Source organism: Eurosta solidaginis, chromosome 2 (genome assembly GCF_040869045.1).
Source record: "Eurosta solidaginis isolate ZX-2024a chromosome 2, ASM4086904v1, whole genome shotgun sequence".
NCBI classification, from domain to species: Eukaryota; Metazoa; Arthropoda; class Insecta; order Diptera; family Tephritidae; genus Eurosta; species Eurosta solidaginis.
Window position 1 is genome coordinate 7925277 of NC_090320.1, and position 27262 is coordinate 7952538.

General features: G+C 35.7%; 1 protein-coding gene across 9 annotated transcripts in view; it reads right to left on the reverse strand.

Moving 5' to 3' along the window:
* Positions 1 to 27262, reverse strand: part of LOC137239232 (uncharacterized) — a 145841-nt gene that overhangs the window by 8830 nt on the left and 109749 nt on the right. For all 9 annotated transcript variants that reach the window (XM_067764277.1, XM_067764279.1, XM_067764278.1 and 6 more), the window contains 7 exons: positions 18788 to 19904; positions 17347 to 17475; positions 15003 to 15108; positions 14127 to 14923; positions 11326 to 12004; positions 8976 to 9166; positions 8438 to 8910 (listed from right to left, as the gene is read on the reverse strand). In XM_067764277.1, coding sequence (XP_067620378.1) covers positions 8438 to 8910; positions 8976 to 9166; positions 11326 to 12004; positions 14127 to 14923; positions 15003 to 15108; positions 17347 to 17475; positions 18788 to 19904 — 3492 coding nt within the window. The remainder of the gene's footprint in view (positions 1 to 8437; positions 8911 to 8975; positions 9167 to 11325; positions 12005 to 14126; positions 14924 to 15002; positions 15109 to 17346; positions 17476 to 18787; positions 19905 to 27262) is intronic.

The window sequence follows — 27262 nt, forward strand, 5'->3', positions numbered from 1 at the left end:
ACTTTGAAATTTTTGTGTGTTGTAAGAAAATGTGTTCAATGTTTTGGTTTCATTTTGAGTTTGCCATCTTCTTTTGATAATCCCTACTCCAGTGAAAAGAAAGACATAAAATCAGCTGATGAGATGAGCCAACCACATAGTTCAGCCATGCGTAACTGACGTTAAAATATACTCAATAAACACACTTTACAATGTTGCATTTGCAGTTTGAAACAATTTATTACGCAATTTTTTTTAAATTGGCAATTATTATTACAATTTATTATATGACAAATTGCGTAATAAATTGCCCAAATAGTATAAATTGCCAATTTGGTGTGTGTTTGAACCTAGTATAAGGTGTCCTAGATGCTATATATTCCAAAATTATAACATTTTATGTCTGTTTAAAAATTTAACTTGAATTTCCTTAAGATTTCCGTAATATGGCCATTAGTGATGTTTGTCTGTGTGTGCAAATTTGGAGCGATCAGCTGTTAGTTGCGCTACTTGGTAAAGTTTACAATGATTCAAAGTTGTAAAGGTTTTTGAAAGTTTCAGTCGAAGAGAAGAATGCTTCAATGCTCTTGTTGAAACAGATATAGAAACATACGAAAATATTATTAAACAAAAGAGAATTAATGTAGAATGGGACTCTTGCATAATTACTGATTATGAAAGAGTATTTAGATGCTTTAAATGTTTGGGATTTAATCACAAGGCGGTTGAATGTATCAATAAAAAAGCATGTAGTAGATGTGGAGGCAATCACGATTTCAGAGATTGTGTATCAAATGTATATAATTGTGTAAACTGTTGTGAGCTAGTCCAGAAAAAATTGATAGAGACTGATGTACACCATGCTGCGTTTAGTAAGGAATGCCCAGCATATAAAAGATATATTCAAAGCAAATCCAAAACTAGAAAGTAGCAATTAAATAATCTAATTTGTCTTTATCTTAATATAAATAGTATTGTAAGTAATAAAAATGAATTAGAAAGACTGATCGAGATTAAAAATCCAGCGATAGTATTTTGCGCTGAAACATGTACCACAAATGTCGTAACAAATCAAGAGTTGAAAATAGAATCCTACAAATTAGTACGTTGTGACTCCCATAGTAGGCATACTGGTGGCGTTCTTGTTTATGTACATGATTCAGTTGAATACTGCGTTAAACATAATAAAGAAATCGATAAAAACTTGTGGTATATTTTTATCCAATTGAAGCACTTTAACCCAAAAATTCAAGTAGGTGTGATTTATCACTCACCCAGCACAAGCGATTCAGATTTTATAAACTATTTACGTAATGTCTTAGGTATTACTTGTGAAAATTCCGGAAACAATACATCCACATATAGTACACAACTAATTGATCTGTTTAAATCATACTCTATGTGTCAAAAAATTGATTTCGATACTCGTATAACGGATATATCTAGAACAAAAATCGATTTACTATTTTCGGATAATAATGATATTGTTTGCGAAAGGTTAGATGAACATCAAATAACTGATCATGAAACAATCCAATTTAAAATTAAAAGTAGTCCACAATTAAAAATGAGAAGTATTAGAAAAATAACCTCATGGGAGTATTATAATAATGAATCACTTCTTAACCAACTGCGTCTGTGGGATTTCAGTAATTTTGATCATATTGATTTAGAGAGTAAGGTTTTGCTGATTAATAATAGCATTTTAAATATCATGCAAAATCTTACCAGAGAAAAAGTAGTGCATTTAAAAATACATAATAAATGGTATGACAACGAGCTAGCCAATATGAACAAATTCAAATTTGAACTTTTCAAACTGGCTCAAATCTCAGGAAACTGGGACGAATACCGGTATATAAAAAATAAATACAAACAGTTGGTAAAAATTAAAAAAGTATATGGAATATAATATAAATAAAAATTGTCATGATAGCAAAATGATGTGGAAATATCTAAAACAGGCCATAAGTATGGGAAAAGAAGATACATCAATAAAGAAGATTGTAATAAACGGTCGGTCAAATATACAATGGCGAATCAGAAATTGCTGTCAACTTAAATAAATATTTTGTTGATAGTATTACTGATATTTGTAATAATATAGAGGTATTTGATAGAGAAGTATATATAACTAATCAAAGAAACTGCGTTTTTAAATTTATCAAAGTTGGATCAGATGACATCGCTGAACTTGTCAGTAAGTTCAAAGCTGTGAGAGGTGGAAAAAAAATTGTTATCAGATGGTGTGGTGAAAGATGCAACCCCCTATTTAGGCTTCTTCTATTCTCAAATAGTAAATGAAAGTTTAAGTAGTGGCATAGTGCCTAGTATGTGGAAAACTTCAACAATTGTTCCCATAGAGAAAGTTAAAAATACTATTAAAGCAGAGGAGTTACGGCCCATAAATTCATTGCCCAGCGATGAAAAAATTTTAGAACTGGTGGTAAAGAACCAATTGGTTCAGTACTTAGAAAAAAATAAGATACCTATACATCAACAATCAGGCTTTAGAAAAAATCATTCCTGTGAAACAGCATTAAATATGGTTTTAGCTGAATGGAAAGATGATCTTAGTAATAAAATGTCGATTTTAGCAGTTTTTGTTGATCTTAAAAGAGCTTTTGAAACCATAGATATAAAAATACTAGTGGAAAAATTATCAGACATAGGCATTCAAGGTTTAGAACTAGACTGGTTTAAAAGTTTTTTAAGCAACCGTAAACAAAGAACAATCATTGGCTCATCGTTGTCAGATGAATTGGATGTTAGGGTAGGGCTTCCACAAGGCTCTGTCCTCGCTCCAATTTTATTCAACATTTACATTAATGATATTAATTCAATTTTGAAATATAGTTCAATAAAATTGTTTGCTGACGATGCACTAATTTGGATAAGTGGTAGAAATGAAAATGATTTAAGAAATAAATTACAAAGTGACTTAAATGCCCTTTATATTTGGTTGTGCGCTAACAAACTTAAACTTAATATCGAAAAAACTAAATACATGTTAATAACTAGAAAGAATGTTTCCGATATTGGTACTCTCAAAATAAATAATTCAGAAATTGAAAACGTAGATTCTATTAAATACCTTGGTATCGTAATAGATTGTAAATTAAAATTCAACGCCCATGTCGCTTATATAACAAACAAAATAGCAACTAAAATATGGTTTATGCAAAGAACCTGCAAAAACCTAAGTAATTACTATAAAACTAAAGTATATCGATCCGTTGTTGAACCTTACTTTTTATATTGCTCTACAATTTTATTTGTTATGAAAGATTCGCAAATCGATAAATTTCAAAAAATGCAGAATAAAGCTATGCGATTCATCTTAAACAAACGTTATGATACCCCAATAAAAGATATGCTACTTAGTTTAAATTGGATGAGCGTGAAGCAACAAATATTTTTCTTTACGATGAAGTTTATATACAACATAAACACCGGAAATTTACCTGAATACTTAATAATAAATATTAGAGTTAATTATGATGTCCATGGAAGAAATACAAGACAAAGAAATGATTTCAAATTACCTAATTATAAAACAGAATCTGAACAGAATAGTCTTTTTTACAAAGGGTTAAAATGCTTCAATGAACTACCTGAATACATAAAAAATAGTGATAATAACTTGTTTAAAAAAAGGTAATACACTTACGTCAAATCTATGAGGATAAAATAAATACTAAGATCTGAGCTGGTTTGTGATACGTATTCCTAATTTATATATATTTCCTCGTTTATATATATATATACATATATCTATTTAAACTGATGTACCTATTGTTAATTAATGCAATAATTTTTATTTTTTTTCAATTGTATAAGCTAGGCTCTTCGAGTCGTAATAAATAAATGAAATGAAATGAAAATTTGGCAGTCGTTAAAGATATCATGATGAAATTTGGGCAGGAACGTTACCCCTATTACTGTATGTGTGCCAAATAAAAATTAGCAAAATCGGATGACGAACACGCCCACTTTAAAAAAAAATTTTTTTAAGTCAAATTTTAGCAAAAAATTTAATATCTTTACAGTATATAAGTAAATTATGTCAAAATTCAACTCCAGTGATGATATGGTGCAACAAAAGACAAAAATAAAAGAAAATTTCAAAATGGTCATGGCTCCGCCCTTTTTCATTTAATTTGTCTAGAATACTTTTAATACCACAAGTCGAACAAAAATTTACCAATCCTTGTGAAATTTGGTAGGGGCATAGATTCTATGCCGGTAATTGTTTTCTGTGAAAATGGGCGAAATCGGTTGAAGCCACGCCCAGTTTTTATACACAGTCGACCGTCTGTCCTTCCGCTCGGCCGTTAACACGATAACTTGAACAAAAATCGATATATCTTTACTAAACTTAGTTTACGTACTTATCTCAACTCACTTTATCTTGGTATTAAAATTGGGTGAAATCCGACTATGACTACGCCCACTTATTCGATATCGAAAATTTCGAAAAATGAAAAAAATACCATAATTCTATACCAAATATGAAAAGAGGGATGAAACCTGGTGATTGGATTGGTTTTTGACGCAAACTATACATAACTTTAGAAAAAACTTTGTAAAATGGGTGTGACGCGTACCATATTAAGTAGAACAAAATGAAAAAGTTCTGCAAGGCGAAATCAAAAGCCATTGGAATCATGGCAGGAATACTGTTCGTGGCATTGCATATATAAATAAATTAGCGGTAGCCGACAGATGATGTCCTGGGTCACCGTGGTCCACATTTTGGTCGACATCTCGAAAACGTCTTCACATATACGACGAGGGGCCACTCCCTTTTGAAACCCTCATTAATACCTTTAATTTGATACCCATATCGTACAAACACATTCTAGAGTCACCCCTGGTCCACCTTTATGGCGATATCTCGAAAAGGCGTCCACATATAGAACTAAGGCGCACTTCCTTTTAAAATACTCATTACCACCTTTCATTTGATACCCATATCGTACAAACACATTAGAGAGTCACCCCTGGTCCACCTTTATGGCGATATCTCTAAAAGGCGTCCACATATAGAACTAATAGCGTTTTCTTTTCTGGCTATAGTTTACGCTTTTTGTACGCCGCGTAAGGGTTGTTGTTCTATTCTAAAAAATTGGCAACGCCTTTACGGGGTATTTCGTTCTTTTGTGAAAATTGTTGCCTGCTTGCAACGCAAAAGCGTTATACTGTTTTCACACAGACGGCTTATTGAATAATAAAGGCAGTTTTCTACATTAAGACGCTTATTGAGCTCAATCAACCCTACAAAATTCGAATCTATAATTATTTCATTAGTAGCTAATCGAATGCCTAATGAAGTCAAAAGCACAATGCAACTCTGTTGGCAGCGTTCCGCTTCTTAGTTTTTGGTGTGTTCAGTGCTTAAAAATGTCATTTGTCAAAGTAAATGTCATTGTCTGCATGGCGGAACGATACAAGGTGGCCGCATCGAACAGCTGATTATAACCTTTTTTATTTGATTTGATACATCAACTACCGGCGCAGTACGATTTTGACATTTGTCCATCGAATTTACAAGTACATGGAATTTTTTTTGTTTGTAGGTATGTGACCATGCTGCCACCTTGTATCGTTCCGCCATGATTGTCTGTCATATAGCATTGTCATTTTATTCGCTTGACATTTCATCCTTCATACTAATCGAGCAGTTACTTCTGTGTGAAAGCAAAAAATTTATGATTTCATTAGAAGGTGAAATGAGATCATTAATATTGAATAATAAAGGCAGTTTTCTACATTAAGACGCTTATTGAGCTCAATCTTCCCTACAAAATTCGAATCTATTATTATTTCATTAGTAGCTAATCGAATGCCTAATGAAGTCAAAAGCACAATGCAACTCTGTTGGCAGCGTTCCGCTTCCGTTTCCGCTTCTTAGTTTTCAAAGCAAATGTCATTGTCTGCATGGCGGAACGATACAAGGTGGCCGCATCGAACAGCTGATTATCACCTTTTTTATTTGATTTGATACATCAACTACCGGCGCAGTACGATTTTGACATTTGTCCATCGAATTTACAAGTACGTGGAACTTTTTTTGTTTGTAGGTATGTCACCATGCTCCCACCTTGTATCGTTCCGCCATGATTGTCTGTCTCATCCTTCATACTAATCGAGCAGTTACTTCTGTGTGAAAGCAAAAAATTTACGATTTAATTAGCAGGTGAAATGAGATCATTAAGTTTCTGTGTGAAAACAGTATTACCCTGTATAAAATGGCGGTGTAGCAGTGCAACTCTGTGAAACTCTCAATTCGCTCTTGAGTTCCACATATACTCTGTTAATTGCCGTCTTCCAGTGAGTTTTACAGCTCCGGCTCACGCTCAGTTCTCACGGGAATGCTCTGGATCATTGAGGGACTTGAAAAGCAGATGTCGTGAAATTTTCGCACATGTGAAATGTGATAGGCAGGTGTCCCCGCTGTTTTTCATTTAACTCATACGGCGAAAGGCTAAGCAGCGACATCTATTTTTGAAAAAGTAGGTTTATTAAAGGCCGCGTTGCCAACCTAAAATGAAGTAATTAATAAATTATCTGGCTCACAAATTGAACCAGACTTCTATCTGGATTTATCTGGCTCAAGATTTTGCCACCGGATGACGGCAAATATGAGTGCACAGATCATTGTAAACTTTACCAAGTAGCGCAACTAACAGCTGATCGCTCAAAATTTGTACACACACACAAACATCACTAATGGCCATATTACGGGAATCTTAGGGAAATTGAAGTTAAATTTTTAAACAGACATAAAATGTTATAATTTTGGAATATATAGCATCTTGGACACCTTAATTGCAGTAATTGAAAGAAAATGTTTGCTTATACTCAAGTATTTAATTATATTTTCCAAATTTATCTTTAATATTGATACAATGATTGATCCAATGCAACTCTGGTCTTCCTACTGTTCTTCATTCCAATCAATTCGAGTGCCTATTTTCACGGCCTGCGAGTGCCTTCCACTCTATTCGCAACATAACCTCGAATTAAGCTGCCAAACTATATAGTAAACAATGGCACAGATCACCTACCAGATTGCGCAAAATTGCTTCGTTCTGCGCATCTACGTCACATTTGACTGTTTGAACGAATGAAAGAAAGAGAGAAAAAACAAGAGCTAAAGGAAAATGACGTAATACTATGTTCAAACAGAAAAATAAATTGAGGAAATTTCGATTTGAATTGAGTGCTGTTCATACAACTCGATTTAGCTTACACAATAGTAATTTGATAGCTGGTTGGCTCATCTCTACAGCAAGAACATACCTTTGTTCATACTGTCAAAATGTGCGTGTTGGTATAGGGCGAATGAAATGGAATGAAAACATAAAACTTTGAAATTTTTGTGTGTTGTAAGAAAACGTGTTCAATGTTTTGGTTTCATTTTGAGTTTGCCATCTTCCTTTGACAATCTCTACTCCAGTGAAATGAAGGACATAAAATCAGCTGATGAGATGAGCCAACCATATAGTTCAGCCATGCGTAATTGACGTTTAAATATACTCAATAAACACACTTTGCATTGTTGCATTTGCAGTTTGAAACAATTTATTACGCAATTTTTTTTAAATTGGCAATTTATTATTACAATTTATTATATGACAAATTGCGTAATAAATTGCCCAAATAGTATAAATTGCCAATTTGGTGTGTGTTTGAACCTAGTATAAGAATTGCCCATGGCGGAACGATACAAGGTGGCAGCATGGTGACATACCTACAAACATAAATAAAAATTCAATGTACTTTGTTTTTGTAAATTCGATGGACAAATGTCAAAATCATACTGCGCCGGAAGTTGATGTATCAAATGAAGTAAAAAAGTTTATAATCAGCTGTCCCATGCTGCCACCTTGTATCGTTCCGCCATGGAATTGCCCATAAAAAAGATATGATCTAATGTTTAAATGCGCAATGCGCAATCTTCTTGTGTGATTTGTGATATGAGTGAATATGGTGAGATGAAATGTTCTTTGTATGTACTATAAATGTTGACAATTTTCTGGGGTAGGAGTAACACTATTAAGGCTTTACCATTTACTTAGGCAACAATTTATTTCAGAAAAGAAAACGCTATAAGGCCCACTCCGTTTTAAACTACTCATTAACACCTTTAAGTTGATACCCATATCGTACAAACACATTTTAGATTCACCCTAGGTTCATTTTCCTACATGGCGATTTTCACTAATTTTGTATCCAAAGCTCTCAGCTCAGTATGTAATGTTCGGTTACACCGGAACTTAGCCTCCCTTACTTGTTTAAACAAATTGTATTGTTTGAAGAATAAATTCGCTTCTTAACAGCTGTTTGGGTGACTTAGGCTGCCACCAATTTATCTACCTACATGCAAAACGATGCCTAGAAACCTTGTGAATCTTTTTTGTGTAAGGTAAGTTGAAAAAGCAAGCTTCATTACCTGTACTCAGTTCCCAAACGCGTATGGAGTTATCACGACCATCCTTATCTCGTGACATCAAAACTTTTCCTAATGGATCCAATTTTAAAAATGTCACAGGCGCATTATGTCCAATTAAAGTTGATCTACAATTTCCTGTTATCAAGTCCCAAATCAATATTTTCGCATCTTCTAAGCCGGCTATGACGCAAGCATTCGTTTGGGATATCGCCAATGATACGGTATTGCAAGCTGGCTTCCATTTTTTAAATAATGTACCGCTTTGTAAATCATAAACAACGATAAAATTAGGCGTCGGCTCATTCAATTCTTTGGCCACAACACAAACGTATGAACCCTCATAGGTAATGGCCGATAGCGAGGTGATGAAATCATGATGTGGAATACGCAAATCGTATAATAGCTTCTTCTGTGACAAATGCCAGACTAAAAGGGGAAATGGCTTCTGAGTTTCGTCGCCACAAACGAGAATACTGTGAAATAAGAGAAAAAAATTGTCATAAATATTAAGTTTATATCTAAAATTTAGTTTCCATACCGTCCATCACCGGAAACGAGCAGCGAGTTAAGAAATCGATCTTCACCAGCTTTAAATGTCATAACACAATCGCCAGACTCCAAATTCATTAGATGGACATACATGCGATTGCGTGATAAACATACAACGTGGTTTTGGTCGTGTAGCCCAAAATATGGCATTTTTTGATTCATAACGCCTTTCAAAGTTATCTGAAAATAAAGAGATATCGGTGAATTTGCTCTTCACAGTACAAAAATTTGTTCGAGTACTTTCGTTCAAGGTCAGGGCCCTGATATTCCTTTTTTTAACACCAAGAATGCAGATATGATATGCTGTTTTAATAACGCAACCAAAACCACGGTTGGGAGTAAAAAATATTTGTTTGTCGGTCGCACAAATTCACCGCGCCAAAGAAGTCGGAAATATCATGAGTAGGTAACTGCCAAACGTATCATCATAATATTATGGCTGTCGCTAGTCATAAAACTTTTATAAAAAGTATTGATACCGATACTCATTTAAAATACTCGGATGAACACATCGATGCTAGTACTCATACTCAGTAAAATGAATGGAGTATACTCGATCGAAGTGAGTTCTTCACTCTTTTTTCTCTAGTAATTTTTAGTGATTCTGACCGTTAAACACCCACTTTTCCCTTACATGTTTTCAGTGAAAAGTGCAGTTATCAGCTTTTACCGCACCGTCGACGATAACTTGAGTTCAGATAAGCTCGGTCATTTGGTGAAGAAATCTCAGGTTTTGCCCAAGTTATCGTGTTAAGGGAATGTACAACTTAAGCCTGTAGACCATCGGCACTTGGGAAAGTATCGAGGTAAAGTATCGATACATTACTCCATACTCGGTAAAAAGCATGGAGTACGAAATACTCGAGTACCTTGTAAGGTATTCAGCAACACATTTAAGAAATTTAGCTAAATTAATTTCTATTCAAATGTTATCCTAAGAAAACGGCTTGAAAAATTATATCGGGAACGCGTCCGAAAGCAATAATATAAATTTCAATTTAGTAAAAAACTCGTGAAATGTTATTAATTTTTAGTAACTGCTATGGTGACGTTATCTACATATATTAATATCTTATAATAAGACCCGATTTTTCAGTACAAGTTCAATTCAGTTCGTCAGTTAAACTACGCTTAAACTTATTCTGCAGGTTTTCAGTCTACTTTAACTGAAATTTAAGCTTAGCTTAAGTGGTCGATCTGACTGGGTTAAATCTAGTTAACCTATCGGTGATTTCCGTTCCTTCGAAATGGCGTCGAATATACCCAACAAGCATTTGGGCTTGAGTACCATTAGAGCTCATGTTGATAACTAGGCATACTTCTAAAATTTCAAGAGTTGTTTCGAAACAATGGCTCAACTCGAGAATCATAGCGTACTCAGTAAAAGAGGTAGTTTTTTATAAAGCAAAAAATGCTATTACTTAAGTCGAACAAATTTTAGTTGCCGACTCCGAACGGCATCTGCGAGGCAGATTAGTTTTTTTCATGGCAGAAATACAAACGGAGTGCTTGCGAAACACTTCCGATGGGCAACCCCGCTTAAAAAAAGTGGGTTCTAATTGAAAAACCTTGTTTCTAAAATTTTGATGTTGCTTTGCCCGGGGCATAAACCCAGGATCTTTGGTGTGGTAGGCGAAGCACGCTACAATCATATAATTTATTTTTGATTACTTGCGCCTAATTACTGCTACCAATTAGGTGTTTTTCTCACAATAAATAGCTATTTGCTTTGGTGGCACCACCTTGGAGATTTTATTCAACTCAACTCGATATCCAATGTAGGATAGCAACTTGGGATATTAATTGGAAAATATTAGTGACGTTGGAGATCAACTCAAGAACTATATGATTTAAGAATAACTAAATAATGATGTTGGATATCACTTCCGGAACTATATATATAATTTCGCTGGAGAATTTTTTTCCATGTTTATTGGGTAAACAAAATCCAGCTGTTGCCGTATCTACAAATTATCTAGATAATAAAAAAACCAATGTTACCGCACAAAAAAGCATTCCCCAAGGGCGGCCTTAAACTGTGACTGAAAAACTGCCCAGTAGTTTAACTGGAGTTTAAATTTGACTAGGGTTTAAGCAAACTTAGGATGGACTAATGTCAAAATCGTACTGCGACGGAGGTTAAAGTGTCAAATCATATTTAAAAAGTAGCAATCAGCTGATTTTCGGCTGTCACAAGTTTGGTTCCGCCATAGGCGCAAGTATCGGGATTTCGAAATATTGCGATAGATTTTTAAGTAGTTTAACGGCTTGATAGAGCCTTGAAGATAGGAACATAATTCAATAAAGGAATTAGGAAATATGGCAATAATAGTACTTACCTTGTACTTGCCTTCATTCAGATTGATCACTCTGATTTCTCGTCGACATAGCACAGCCGCTTCATAACTACCAAATGGACACATTGCAGTTGGCTGCGGTATGCCCAATAACTGCCGTACGCGCGTACAACTTTGCACATCCCAAATGCATATTTCCTCACATTCGGTACTTATCGATGCCACATAATAACCTTTTTGTGGCAAATTGACCAACACATCATAACTATTAGCCGATATACCGTCATCAGAGCCTAAATTACTGTTTAATATCTCCATAAATGGCATTTCTATTTCATTGGTATATTCCAGCCATGAACATATCTTTTCATCATCCTTAAGAGTGGGATCATCTCTTATGCGTGATTTCAGATAATATTTAATTAAAGTGAAAAATTGATGACCATCATAATAGAGTTCACGCATATAGTTTTTTAAAAAATCTCTTAAAAAACTTATATGAATCCAAGATTGTGCTTGTATAAGTGATAATGTTTCCGAAACTAATATATCATGCATTAAATATGCTGGACCATTTGAATGTACTTTATCGGCAATCCATTGTAAATCGGTAAAATAGAAACAGTTGAAGAGCATTTCAACTTTATCTGGCTTTGCATTATCTTCAATTATGGCACAAAAATGATGATAAGGCAGTTTTAAGTACTTTTGGTAGTTGTAACTGTAAATGTGAAGGAATTCAAAAGTTAGAACAAACCTTACCTTTTACATATCGTCGGCGCTCGAGCAAAAGTCACTAACTCCATTTTGGCATTTTTGAGTTAATGACAGCAAACACTCTCAAAAATTAACAATTTTGACAGGCAAACTTCATTAAGCCCATTTCAGCTTGTATAGCTGGTTGCATATTTAGGATTTAGCCATCAAGTCGCTTACGAACCATTTTATGAACGGCAAGTCATTAAACCATTTTGGACGAGTGATTTTTGCCAGAACTTCGACGATATGTTGAGGATAAACTCCAAAACTATTGAATAGAATTTGGATTAAATTTCATAAGAGTCTACAATTTATTCGAACTTAAAAAATAGTACACACCAATAGCCTATAGCGATATATAATATGTATTTGCTTATATATATATTGTGACGAATATTACCATCACTAAGTGATACTCACATCACTAATCTGATACTAAGTAAATAAAGGCACAACAACAATAAAGAAAGCTGCCACTCTTGCATGACAGCAGAGAGATACTACTCACAAACGCATGTCATCATCAGCAGAAGTAGTACTCACATAAACACACGCATATGGATACAACTACAAATATACATGTACATATATGGATGGTACCCAAGCATGAAGTTCGAGAAATTACTAGAGCTTAGTAGTGGCATGCGAATGAAGCAGCGGAGAGTATAAAAGCAGTGCAAGCTGAGTAGTCAGAATCAGTTTGATTTAAACACGCTATTGGTTGTGAAGTATAAGTGTTATTGTGACGTACCTCCAAGTAGTCTAATAAAGACCATTTTGCATTATTGAATATTGGAGTTATTTATTCAACAGTTTGGCGATTGGAACGTTAGCAGAAGGTATGGAATAAGCGGAATTTCCCTAAATTCGCTACAATATGTATGTTTTCTACAGATCCAGTTGTATACAATTTTGGAAAGTGTTCCGCGCTACTCTCCTTGACAAAAAAAGACATCAGTACCACGTACTCGTAAAGTTCGATGTGTAATCATATAGGTGGAGGTACGTCTGAAAACTGAGGAGTGATTGAACAAAAGGCCGTATTTTAATTTTCTACTCCAACAGAAGTAAATTTACCAGAAACAAATAGTCTCGGGCTTTTTGAGAAGAGCTTCGTCAGTAACAACCGATACCGACAAGTTATTGTTTTATTTTCGGTTTATTATTGATAGTGAATTATTATCGTGGAGTGTTCAATCTTATTATCGTCTTCTTATCCACTTGTTATCAAAGGGTTACGCATGTGTCATCGATTTCATGTTTATAGGTAGTTTTATAAGTATCTGTTTCGTAACAAGCCTGAGTCGTCGTTAAAAAATCGATAACATACCGATAACAAATTGGTAATACTCCGATAAGAAATCGGCAGCTTTTCGTTAACAAATCGATACATTTTTGATAACGAAATCGATAACTTTTCTATAACATGCCGATAACAAATTGACAGTGTGACACGAATCATAAATTACACACCAAAAAGATATATTAGCAGCCTACCGAATTACTGCTATATGAATAGCAAGTATTTATCGGACGACTGTACGAATACGCTGTTCTTGTTTTATCGCGGAAAATCACGAAAAATAGCAAGGTGGCAAGAACGATGGGGAGAATCCAGCAAAGGGCGCTGTATCTTCACGTCAGTTCGGAATATAAACGAATAGTACAAGCGAAAACACGGCGAACTAAACTACCAGCTCACGCAGATACTGAAGGCACGGCGTTTTCAAGGAGTATTTACGTGAGCATAGGATAGAGGAGGATCCTTTCTGTCCACACTGTCCCAAAGAATTCAAAAACCTAGAACATGTAATGTTTCATTCTCTTCATTTTATCAGCGAAAGACTCTGTCAACACAAAGCTTTTGAGGCGGGTATCCCATAAGGAATTCAGTTCCTCTAATGTACAGACAAATAGATTGTTGGACTGCTGTGAGGAAAATGGTCTTTCTAGTTATCACGCGATTGATGTATGCTGAAATGTAGCGCAAATAAATCCGCATGCGAAGCAGTGGCGATTAAAACGCCGTTCCCTTTATTTATATGCTTAAAAGTAGACCTATAAATACAAGTTAAAATGCTCACTTTGTTATATGTCCATTTCCTTGTGCACTTGGCAGTATACTCTGCTGTCGATCGAAGTAGTCACGTATCGATTTGTGTACCAGCCACCTTTTATGTGTATACCTCTTTAAAACAGCATTTCGAAATGATTTATCGGCTATACGAACGTTTTTTAAAAACAACAACATCGGTCCCATTAACCAGCAAAATTTTGACCATATCTTAAAAGCGACCTGCGCTTCTAATTGTGTTTGTTTTTGGAATATACCCAAGCAATCACTTTCACGTATACCCCACTGTGATATCGCCAATACCAGCAACATTAGTTCAACGTGTTCCGTTTGCAATTTCGTTTCCAAAATTTGTAGCATTTTATCGAAAACCTCTGATATATCAGTTATAGTAACGGATATATGCGACAGCCAAGCTAGCCACCATAATGATTTCGCATGTAACGGAGTTTTACCATGCAATATCTTCCATTCTTCGGGTAATTTAAGTGCACCATTGGACGCATAAAATTCACTACCACCTGAACTGAGTATATCATTCCATTGTCGTTCGGTAAATTGTTTCATTTTTATAAAACATTTATTTGGTATACCCAGTTCGATGAGATTTTGTAATATTGGCGTTTCGTCTTTATTATCGGTTTCCGTTATAGTGAGTATTATTTTAGTTGCACTATTAAGTTGTAACGGTAACCAATTCAAGTTTTCTTCCTTAACAATTTCATCCAAAGCGTCGATAACGATGATGACGAAAAAGTCTTTGTTTTCCAAAAGTTCTTTTAACGTTTTCGAGTAACTTTCTTCTGTCTGTAAGATGAATATATATGTATATGTATATTAGTACAAAAGCGAAAAGTAACGAAATTATCGTTAATAGAAAACTTACATGATCACAATTACACTGGCAGCCATTAATTAAAATTGACAATTGATCCACCATGGACCCCAGTAATGAAGTTAAATCGGATGAACGAACTGTCAAATTTGCATATCTGTAAATGTATGTAAAAAAAATTTTAAGTTAAACGGTTTTATTGAAAACAATCTACATGAAGTAATAATACTAAAAGCTAGAAAATAATTAGGTAGGTCCTAGGTACTAGTAAGTTGTTAGTCTTTAATTCCCCATTATATCTCATTCTATTTAGTTCATTTAGTGACTCATTATCACAACGACTCTTTACTGACAATTTGTTACAATCTAAGTCCTCAATACATAATCCTTCCAAAGACTTTACTCGACTCAGCACCACGTATGCTTGTCCCTCCTCAAACTTCAAAGTATTATGATGTCACTTCTCCCAGACTGTATGTAATATTTGTTCCAAATATGACCCAAATCGGACATCATAGGTCGCTTTCTATTCATGTATGTATTATGGGTTCCAAATATGGACCAAATCGGACCACAAATACGATTTTTTTTGAATATCGCGATCCTTGCGCCACCTAGCGGCGATTTTTTTTCATAGGTCGCTTTCTATTCTTGTATGCATTATGTGTTTCAAATATGAGCCAAATCGGACCACAAATACGATTTTTCTGAATTTCTCGAACCTTGCGCCACCTAGCGGCGATTTTTTTCATAGGTCGCTTTCTGTGTTCCAAATATGAGCAAAATCGGCCCACAAATACGATCTTTTGAATATCTCGATCCTTGCGCCACCTAGCAGCGATTTTTTTCTTAGGTCGCTTTCTATTCTTGTAGAATTCTACTATATATATATATAATTCTATATTCCAAGTTTCAAGCTTGTAGCTTATCGGGATGTTACTTAAATTTCAATTGCAAAATTCGTGCCGGCCGTCCACCCTGTCAAGTCAAGCTAAATAAAACCGTTTAATAAAAATCTTTTAATTTTAGTACACATTCTATTAACAGCATGCGGCAATCTTCGTATCTGTATACCGTCTTGTGACACACTTACAATTGCGATATTCTGAACGATTTATCAGCCAGATATGGAATCGTAACCACCGTGGTGTGATGGTAGCGTGCTCCGCCATCCACACCGAAGATCATGGGTTCACTCCCCGAGCAAAGCAACAAGTTTTTAAAATTAGTAGACATTTTTTCTAAGCGGGGCGCCCCTCGGCAGTGTTTGGCAAGCACTCTGAGTGTTTTTCTGCCATGAAAAGCTCTCAGTGAAAACTCATCTGCTTTGCAGATGCCGTTCGAAGTCGGCATAAAACCAGTAGGACCCGTTCCGCCAATTTGTGGGAAAAAATCAAGAGGAGCACGACGCAAATTGGAAGAGAAGCTCGGCCTAAAATCTCTTCGGAGGTTATCGCGCCCTACATTTATTTTTATTTATGGAATCGTAACATCCGTGATCCTACCACTCGTCACGTAAAAACATGGTTTTCGGATTATTACATACGTGATCGTACTACTTGTTTCATATTCGGTATGATGATATACACACGTGAACGAGTAATTGAACGTAGTCGATGAGTTGATTATTTTTTGGTACTTTTAAAACCTATTCGACGTGTTCGATACTGACGAGTCCTAGCTTATAAGCATGTGACGTCAGAAGGCAGTGTCCAGTTAGTATGCCCAACGTGACCCTTAAGTCTTCTCTCTTCAGAGATATGAACCACTTTGTGAGTCTAATATCGTAGGATTTGTATGTACATGATCCTAGAAATTGCTAGCCGAGTTCAAGCACTTATCTATTATGCGTTTATTGTGAGAACAAAACCTCCCTGAGGATTTGGGGGAGTTTTATGGATATAGTCAGACGCGAATAAAACTCCAGTATGCTCTGGTATTAGCCGACTTATCGGTAGAAAAATTTTGAACGGAAATTGCTCAGCAGTTTAGACCTCTAGTTCTGTAAGGAACTTCCCTTCACCCACCACTGTAAGGTGGCGCAAATTTAGCCATTTACTGACGACAACAGATCAGTCGTATCCCTTAGATTCACTAAGGATAATTTTTCCTTAATGGGCGATAATCGCATGCCGAGTGCATTGCGCTAAAATATTCTGAATGATTACTGCTGCAGCAGAAAACTTATCATCCTTATCCGAAATTACTGATATATATGCAATGCTACCTTAGCCTCCTCCTCCTGTTCTGTTTTTCAAGTCCGTGGGGACTTGAACGGAATAATAAAAGGATTCTGTCTGCTGGTAAGACATCATTATGGACATATGTTCTGCTTTCAACTTGCTTAAATCTCTCTTAGTTTTCAGTATTTTTGTTCTCCCTTCCTAATTCTTACCTCAATATCAAATGAGCATCAGGTTTCCATCTATGAACGTTTTCCATAATTTTTGATGCTAATACGCTCTTCCCACAACCGCTAGCTCCAGAAATTATGAGCGGCCAGTGTATATTATCTTTAATATATCTGCGATAAAAAAGAATACGATCAGTTAGTAAAATAAATTTGTGTTTTCACTACATAGATAAGGAATTTAAATGATTTTCTGATAAGCATTTTGTCTATTTTGAATTCAATTTCCTATTTTTCTCAAAAACATTTAAGTTGCGCGCTGAAAAACATATGTAACCTGTAATCATGAAAGGGACCTATTGTGCGAAAACAAGTTTTCGAGAAAAACGCGTTTAAAGTTTTTGTTTAGCTTGACTCTGTGTAGCGGCCGGCCGTTGTGGACGAGTTTTGTAATTAAAATTTAAGTAACATCCCGATAAGCTACAAGCTTGAAACTTGGAATATATGTAGTTCAGAACCCGATGACAATCAATAATAAGAAAAAAAACTCCTATAGGGGGCGCATGGATCGAACTATTTCAAAAAATCGTACTTGTGGTGCGATTTGGCTTTAAATGCGATTTGTGAAAAAAACTAAGAAAGATAGAAAACTGCGGTTTGTTCCATTTGAAAGAGCGTTTCCTATAAGAATCACTCAAAAAGTGAACAACGGCATTTTCGCACAATAGGTCCCGTTCGCGTGGCACCGCCCACTTGTGATAAAATCAATTTTACAAATATTATTAATCATAAATCAAAAATCGTTCAACCTATCGTAACAAAATTCGGTGGAGAGGTTGCCTTTACTATAAGGAAAGCTTTGAAGAAAAATTAACGAAATCGGTTAAGGACCAGGCCCACTTTTATATAAAAGGTTTTTAAAAGGGTCGTGGACGAATAAAATAAGCTATATCTTTGCAAAAACGAGCTTAATACAATGGTATATCTTTTCCCAAGTGGATTTATAACAAAAATAGAAAAAACTTCAAATTTAAAAAAATGGGGCGTGGCACCGCCCCTTTTATGACTAAGCAATTTTCTATGTTTCGGCAGCCATAGCTCGAAGAAAAATTAACGGATCGTAATAAAATTGGGTAAACAAATTTTCCTTACAGCAGAAAATATTTTTAGTAAAAATGGACGGGATCGGTTAAAGACCACGGCAACTTAGAGATAAAAAAGTTTAAAAAGTCGTAGACTAGAGTAATAAGCTATAACTTTGAATCAATGATATTTCACTTATCAAGTTTTATTCTAAGAGCAAATGTGGAGACATTTTTTTTTAACGGGCGGTGCCACGTGTTATGTAGAAAAGTAATTTAACTGAAATGAAATGTACAATTGAAGCTCACGCTGAGTATATAATGTTCGGTTACACCCGAACTTGACAGCTTTACTTGTTTTGATTTATAATTGCATAAAGTGTTGTCACCTAGGTCAAACTTACCTTTTTACATCATTCGTTATATCAAAATTAGCCGAATTTTGTGCTAATATTTTTGAGTAGTGTGCTATTAGATGCAATTCTTCTAAAAGTACTTTATCCACACCATTCGTATTATATGGTATACTATTTTTATTTTGATGTTCATCAAATATAGATGTTATCGATTTATCCAGCAAATTTTCAATAACACCAGTTAATTCTTCGTCCAATATATTCATAGTGGGTAAAATGCGAATTAAATTTTTCTCAGAAAGATGCATTTTTAATTCGGCATATACTTTGGTAATACGTCTTAAAACTTCAGCATCCAATTGCGAGGCATTTTCTTGAAGTTTTGTATATTGTGCACCAGTTTGTATCCAAATACAACGTTTGGCATGCTCTTGACTTATAAGTATTGTATTATTAATTTCTTGTTCAACTACCGTTGTTAAATATGAGTCTTTTAAGTCATCGGAAAATAGACGAAGTAATACTTCTAATAAATTATTCAATTCACCATCAACTTCTGTTGAATATGTATCGATTTGTTGTGTATACAAACGATGACACATTGGTTGATATAAATTATCGATTGTATACCATTTTTCCAGTAAAATCTTTTCCTCTTCACTAGCCACATTTAAAACTGATGTGAAATCTTGACTTTCTATAGTCAATGGCAACATGGGAGTACCGAGGGAAGAGCCCATAAATAATACCGGTATAATGTAAGCGGTGGATGTGTGTCTAGATATTTCCGATAAACAATTAGCAGCCTCCTCGTGACCACCTTGGGCTTCTTGTGGGCTTTGCGTCCAGCGCTTGACCTCAAGTAATTTACTAAAGTCTTTTTTTGTTCCAACATCATTTTCATGCACATCCGAGATTAAGAAATCAAATCCTCTACTTTGACATTTACCAATAAACTGCTTGTAGAGACCGTGCACCACACGTTTGTGTTTTTTATATTCTGCACTATTATTTGCTAGAATGTAAATAACGATTTTTTTATCCCTTTCGATTTTGCGCCCGGGCGGAGGTTTGCCCTGAAGTATGGATAAGTTATTGAGTGTAGATTTTTGATTTGAAATGTCACACGGTGCGTTGAGAGTCTGCGGTGTAGTTGTTTCTGATTCTGGAAAAAATTAAATTAATATTTATTAACGTGTTGTTTACCGGAAATTACACAGAACTACAGCACAGGTGTTTTTTATAAATCAAATAAACGAATGTCTCTAGTCTAACCACTTCATTTGATAGTACCAGGGTAAAAAATATCTCAATTATATATTATTCTCGGTTAGAGACGGTGTAAGGATGTCGCACAGCGTTCAAACTTACGACTTTACTGTGGAGATAAGGAACTTAAACTATTTTTTAATATATAAAACCCAAAATCGATAATTATATAGTAGATGATGTCATACATAAATTTTAGACCACGGCCATCAAATTACCCTATCACCCTAATATACATACATATTGTGACGAATATTACCATCTCTAAGATGTTACTCAGTAAATGCACAACAACAAAATCATTAAAGCAAGCTACATAAACACATTAATCATTTACCCACATACATACAAGGCAACGAAGAGATAACTCACACACAGATGTAGTCATCAGTCGAAGTAGTACTCACATATACATACGCGAATGGCTATGCGTGAGACTATAAACTAAAAATACACACGCATATAGCTGGTAACCAAGTAGAAGTTTCTAGAGGGAGAAACGTCTAGACATTTGGGACAGAAAGTATAAAAGCAGCACAAGCTGAGTAGTCACTAATCAGTTTGATTTAAGCAGGCTATTGGTTGTGAAGTTAAGTGTTATTGTGAAGCACTTTCAGAGTAGTCTAATAAAGACCATTTTTGTATTATTGAATATTGGAGTTATTTGTTCAACAGTTTAGTGATTCGAACGTTAGCAGAAGATTTGGAATAAGCGAAATTTCACTAAATTCGTTACAATATGCACATCTCAACGCCTCTAAATAATACCAGATAAACAAATTAAGTGGCTCGAGTATTCGAGAAGTCAAACAAATCGCTCTCGTGGAAACCGGGTTCGTACCGGATTATTTTTAAATTAACACGTACCATCACTTAAATGCTGTTAAAATCTAGAACGGATGAGACAATCCAATAAAAATTAGAAGAAAAAATATCCTTCAAGAAATGCAGGAACGTTAGTTGATTGTAAATTTACAGACCCTTTCCTGAAAAACTCACTATCGAAACTATGGACCATCGACAGAAAAAAATCGATGGTTTTTCAAAAAGGGAAATACCGTTAGTGCCAACGATAATTTTGCAGCTGAAGAAGAGGGATGAAGAAATGCACATCAAAATGGTGTCAGAAGAGAAATTGGAGACTACGCGTGCCTATGAAAGTGGAGAACCTCAATGAGGGCGAGTACGTTTTAAATTTTGATGTGGAATAGGGTATTTAACTTTTCCGACATATTTATTTTCCCAAAGTGGTTCTCAAATTTAAGAAAATGCAGCAATTAACATAAGTTTGGAGACTTTTAAAAATTTCACTAAATATATGAAAATAAGAGGAATATGGCGACCACGGGGCCACGTTAACAGCGAGCGCAACAAGAAGAGTGTGTGCACGCTACCGTGAGTTGAAAAGGGGAGCGAAACGCCTTTACAGGAAGAAAAATGCAGTGAGTGCGAGGAGCTTGAGCTTCTAACCACCAGGAATAACGCTCGCAAATTTTACCAAAAAAGCCGGCGTCAAACGGCAGGTTTTAAGTCAGGGGCAAACTCCTTTAAGAACGAAAACGGCGACCTTGTAACCGATGTCCAAAAAGTGATCAGAATATGGAGGGAACAATTCGCTACTCCCCTAAATGGAGACAGCCATGTACCCCACAGCGATGATGAACCCGATCCTGCAATCGGTGATGATGGAATTAATGTGCCTCCACCCAATAACCAGATTAAAACTAAGGAAGGCTAAGTGTTTCGGGTGTAACCGAACATTACATACTCAGCTGAGAGCTTTGGAGACAAAATAAGGGAAAACCACGATTTAGCAAAATGAACCCAGGGAAACCCTGGAACGTGTTTCTATGACATAGTTTTCAAATGGAAGGTATTAAAGATTATTTTAAAAGGAAGTGAGCCATAGTTCTATAGATGGACGCCATAAAGGTGGATCAGGGGTGACTCTAGAATGTGTTTGTACGATATGAGTATCAAATGAGAGGTGTTAATGAGTATTTTAAAAGGGGAGTGGGCCTTAGTTCTATAGGTGGACGCCTTTTCGAGATATCGACCAAAATGTGGACCAGCGTGACCCAGAACATCATCTGTCGGGTACCGCTAATTTATTTATATATGTCATACCACGAACATTATTCCTGCCAAGATTCCAAGGGCTTTTGATTTCGCCCTGCAGAACTTTTTCATTTTCTTCTACTTAATACTGGAGGTGTCATACCCATTTTACAAAGTTTTTTTCTAAAGTTATATTTCGCGTCAATAAACCAATCCAATTACCATGTTTCATCTCTTTTTCCTATTTGGTATAGAATTATGGCATTTTTTCATTTTTCGTAATTTTCGATATCGAAAAAGTGGGCGTGGTCATGGTCGGATTTCGGCCATTTTTTATACCAAGATAACGTGAGTTCAGATAAGTACGTGTACTGAGTGTAGTAAAGATATATCGATGTTTGCTCAAGTTATCGTGTTAACGGCCGAGCGGAAGGACAGACGGCCGACTGTGTATAAAAACTGGGCATGGCTTCAACCGATTTCGCATATTTTCACAGAAAACAGTTATCGTAATAGAATATATGCCCCTACCAAATTTCACAAGGATTGGTAAATTTTTGTTCGACTTATGGCATTAAAAGTATTCTAGATGAATTAAATGAAAAATGGCGGAGCCACGCCCATTTTGAAACTTTCTTTTTTTCTTTTGAATTTTGTTGCACCATATCATTACTGGAGTTGAATGTTGACATAATTTACTTATATACTGTAAAGATATTAAATTTTTTGTTAAATGTTAACTTAAAAAATTTTTTTTTTTTAAAGTGGCCGTGTTCGTCATCCGATTTTGCTAATTTTTACTTAGCACACATATAGTAATAGGAGTAACGTTCCTGCCAAATTTCATCACGATATCTTCAACGACTGCCAAATTACAGCTTGCAAAACTTTTAAATTACCTTCTTTTAAAATTGGGCGGTGCCACGCCCATTGTCAAAAATTTTACTAATTTTCCATTTTGCGTCATAAGGTCAACGCAGCTACCAAGTTTCATCGCTTTATCCGTCTTTGGTAATGAATTATCGCACTTTTTTGGTTTTTCGAAATTTTCGATATCGAAAAAGTGGGCGTGGTTGTAGTCCGATTTCATTTTAAATAGCGATCTGAGATGAGCGCCCAGGAACCTACATACCAAATTTCATTAAGATAGCTCAAAATTTACTCAAGTTATCGTGTTTACATTCGGACGGACATGGCTAAATGAATTTCTTTTCTCACCCAGATCATTTATAGAAGTCTATATCTATCTCGATTAGTTTATGCCGTTACGGATTACCGTTATGCGAACAAAGTTAATATACTCTGTGAGCTCTGCTCAGCTGAGTATAAAAACAGCAAGGCCGCGGGTGCTGATGGATTGCCTGCGAGGTTATTCAAATACTACGGCGAAGAGTTGTCAAGGCTCATGCATCAACTTCTTTCCAAAATATGGTCGGAGGAGTGCATGCCCGACGGTTGGAATCTAAGTGTTCTTTGCCCACTTCACAAGAAAGGGGATTCTGCAAACTGCGCCAACTGTCGCGGAATCAGCCTTCTTAATATCGCATCAAGTGTATTGAGCTAAAATGAAGCCCACTGTAAATCGGCTGATTACACAGTGCAACAAAAAAAAAATATCTCAAGAACTTTTGTAGCGACCTAGTGTCCGTTGTAGGTCTTGATGAGTAGATCAAGATGCCGTGATTCAGAATTTTCTAACACCCCGAAATTTTCAAATTATTGTTGAAAAACTGTTTTTCTAGTACCTCGCGCATTCAAAAATTCGTTACTCCGTCATTTTTCCATCAATTTTTGATTGCTTGAGATTTTTTAAAAGTTATCTAAAATTTTCTCGTTTTTTTTAATTTTTCAAAGTTTGACGGCGTTTTAATGTATCATTTCTGTAATGAATTATTTTTTTTCTTAAAGAGGTTGAGAGAACATTCTATTTCGAGTAAAAAAAGTACTGGTTGATCAAATTCGGTTGAGAATTGTTGAAATGACAACACTTTTTGTGAACAAGAAAATTTTGATCTCATCGTAGAATCGATATCGCGCCATGTCAGGATTGAATGTATGATTTCAGTATATCGCTGCCATCGTACTGAACATTCTTATCGTTTCTTTTATTCCACCCATTATTTTTTGTTATAACAAAATTTCAATTATTGACTTTAATTATTTAAACAATTTCGATATTTTTTATTTATCTACATATATCATCTCTCGAGTAATTTTATTTCGCTCCTATGTTGGAGAGAAAAAATAAAGAAATAAATAGTTGCAAATATATTTACATAAAATTTTGTTTTATATTATGTACTTAATACAAAAAAAAACTTCGAATTTCGATAGCTGTTAAAAATGTTTGCTAGATCTTCTACGTTTATAAGCCACATCGTCAGTATCGCGTTTTAGAGACCAGCAATAATTTGCCAGCATTCTGATCTGACTTTTTCCGACAAAGCGTTTTTCGATCTCTAATAGTTCCTGATGGAACCGTTCTCCCTGTTCGTCACTGAATTGTCCAAGATTTTCAGGGAAGAAATCCAAATGTGAATGCAGAAAATGGACTTTGTGTCGTTGATTTCTAGGCCGTCAGAGTTTTCTTCATCATCAGCTTCTAATGAATTTTGCAGTTCGGAAATTGCATCACGAATAGTCGATATTTCTCCCTTGATTGGATGAGATACAGTTAACACATTAGCATATTGTATACGGTCACGGGTTTTGTAGTGATGACCAACAGTATTTGTTTTGCAGAAGTAGCAATCTTCTGGCTTATGGAAAAGTTGACGATGCCATATCATTGGAGTTGAGAATGGTAAAGGTTGTTTCTTGCATTTCCCAGTTTTCCATTTTTTGAGTGCGCTGCAGCACTTCACACAGGCATACTCTGGTTCATACCAAACATTTTCACTATACACGCGATTAAAGATAGATGTGAAAGCTTCTGTGAGAGCTGCATTGGTTTTTAATTGTATACGATGTATCAACGAATAACCCGCAGACGTAACAAAACTTATTACGCTTATCACACATTTTTAAAAAAGTACCTTGTAGCAACACGTACAACCACTGACTGATTTGATTCTACCAAAATGACAGTATCCTAACTTTCCGTCTTGTCATTTATCTTACAGAGGCAAAGAGGCAAATGTCTCGGAGAGCAATTAAATAACTGTGTATCTCATTTCCACAAACAAGAAAAACCGTTGTCAAAACCGTGGTCATATCAATTTTTCCTAACACATGATTTGATGATAAAAGTAAATAATTTTGTTTATCTTCGTTTCATAATTAAATCATAAAAAAAAGGTTAAACGGAGCATAGAGAATGGCAAAACAACGGCGACGATATACTGAAATCATACATTCAATCCTGACATGGCGCGATATCGATTCTACGATGAGAGCAGAATTTTCTTGTTCACAAAAAGTGTTGTCATTTCAACAATTCTCAACCGAATTTGATCAACCAGTACTTTTTTCACTCGAAATAGAATGTTCTCTCAACCTCTTTAAGAAAAACAAGTAAGGAAGGCTAAGTTCGGGTGTAACCGAACATTACATACTCAGTTGAGAGCTATGGAGACAAAATAAGGGAAAATCACCATGTAGGAAAATGAACTTAGGGTAACCCTGGAATGTGTTGTTTGTACGATATGGGTATCAAATGAAAGGTGTTAATGAATATTTTAAAAGGGCGTGGGCCTTAGTTCTATAGGTGAACGCCTTTTCGAGATATCGCCATAAAGGTGGACCAGGGGTGACTCTAGAATTTGTTTGTACGATATGGGTATCAAAAGAAAGGTGTTAATGAGTTTTTTAAAAGGGGGTTGGCCTCAGTTCTACAGGTGGACGCCTTTTCGAGATATCGCCATAAAGGTGGACCAGGGGTGACTCTAGAATTTGTTTGTACGATATGGGTATCAAATGAAAGGTGTTAATGAGTATTTTAAAAGGGAGTGGGCCTTAGTTCTATAGGCGGACGGCTTTTCGAGATATCGCCATAAAGGTGGACCAGGGGTGACTCTAGAATTTGTTTGTACGATATGGGTATCAAATGAAAGGTGTTAATGAGTATTTTAAAAGGGAGTGGGCCTTAGTTCTATAGGTGGACGCCTTTTCGAGATATCGCCATAAAGGTGGACCAGGGGTCACACTAGAATTTGTTTGTACGATATGGGTATCAAATGAAAGGTGTTAATGAGTATTTTAAAAGGGAGTGGGCCTTAGTTCTATAGGTGGACGCATTTTCGAGATATCGCCATAAAGGTGGACCAGGGGTGACTCTAGAATTTGTTTGTACGACATGGGTATCAAATGAAAGGTGTTAATGAGTATTTTAAAAGAGAGTGGGCCTTAGCTCTATAGGTGGGCGCCTTTTCGGGATATCGTTACAAAGGTGGACCAGGGGTGACTCTAGAATGCGTTTGTACAATATGGGTGTCAAACGAAAGGTGTTAATGAGTGTTTTAAAAGGGAGTGGGCCTTAGTTCTATGGGTGGACGCCTTTTCGAGATATCGCCATAAAGGTGGACCAGGGGTGATTCTAGAATTTGTTTGTAAGATATGGATATCAAATGAAAGGTGTTAATGACTATTTTAAAAGGGAGTGGGCCTTAGTTTTATAGGTGGACGCCTTTTCGAGATATCGCCAAAAAGGTGGACCAGGGATGACTCTAGAATGCGTTTATACAATATGGGTATCAAACGAAAGGTGTTAATGAGTATTTTAAAAGGGAGTGGGCCTTAGTTCTATGGGTGGACGCATTTTCGAAATATCGATATAAAGGTGGACCAGGGGTGACTCTAGAATTTGTTTGTACGATATGGGTATCAAATGAAAGGTGTTAATGAGTATTTTAAAAGAGAGTGGGCCTTAGCTCTATAGGTGGGCGCCTTTTCGGGATATCGTTATAAAGGTGGACCAGGGGTGACTCTAGAATGCGTTTGTACAATATGGGTGTCAAACGAAAGGTGTTAATGAGTATTTTAAAAGAGAGTGGGCCTTAGCTCTATAGGTGGGCGCCTTTTCGGGATATCGTTATAAAGGTGGACCAGGGGTGACTCTAGAATGCGTTTGTACAATATGGGTGTCAAACGAAAGGTGTTAATGAGTGTTTTAAAAGGGAGTGGGCCTTAGTTCTATGGGTGGACGCCTTTTCGAGATATTGCCATAAAGGTGGACCAGGGGTGACTCTAGAAATTGTT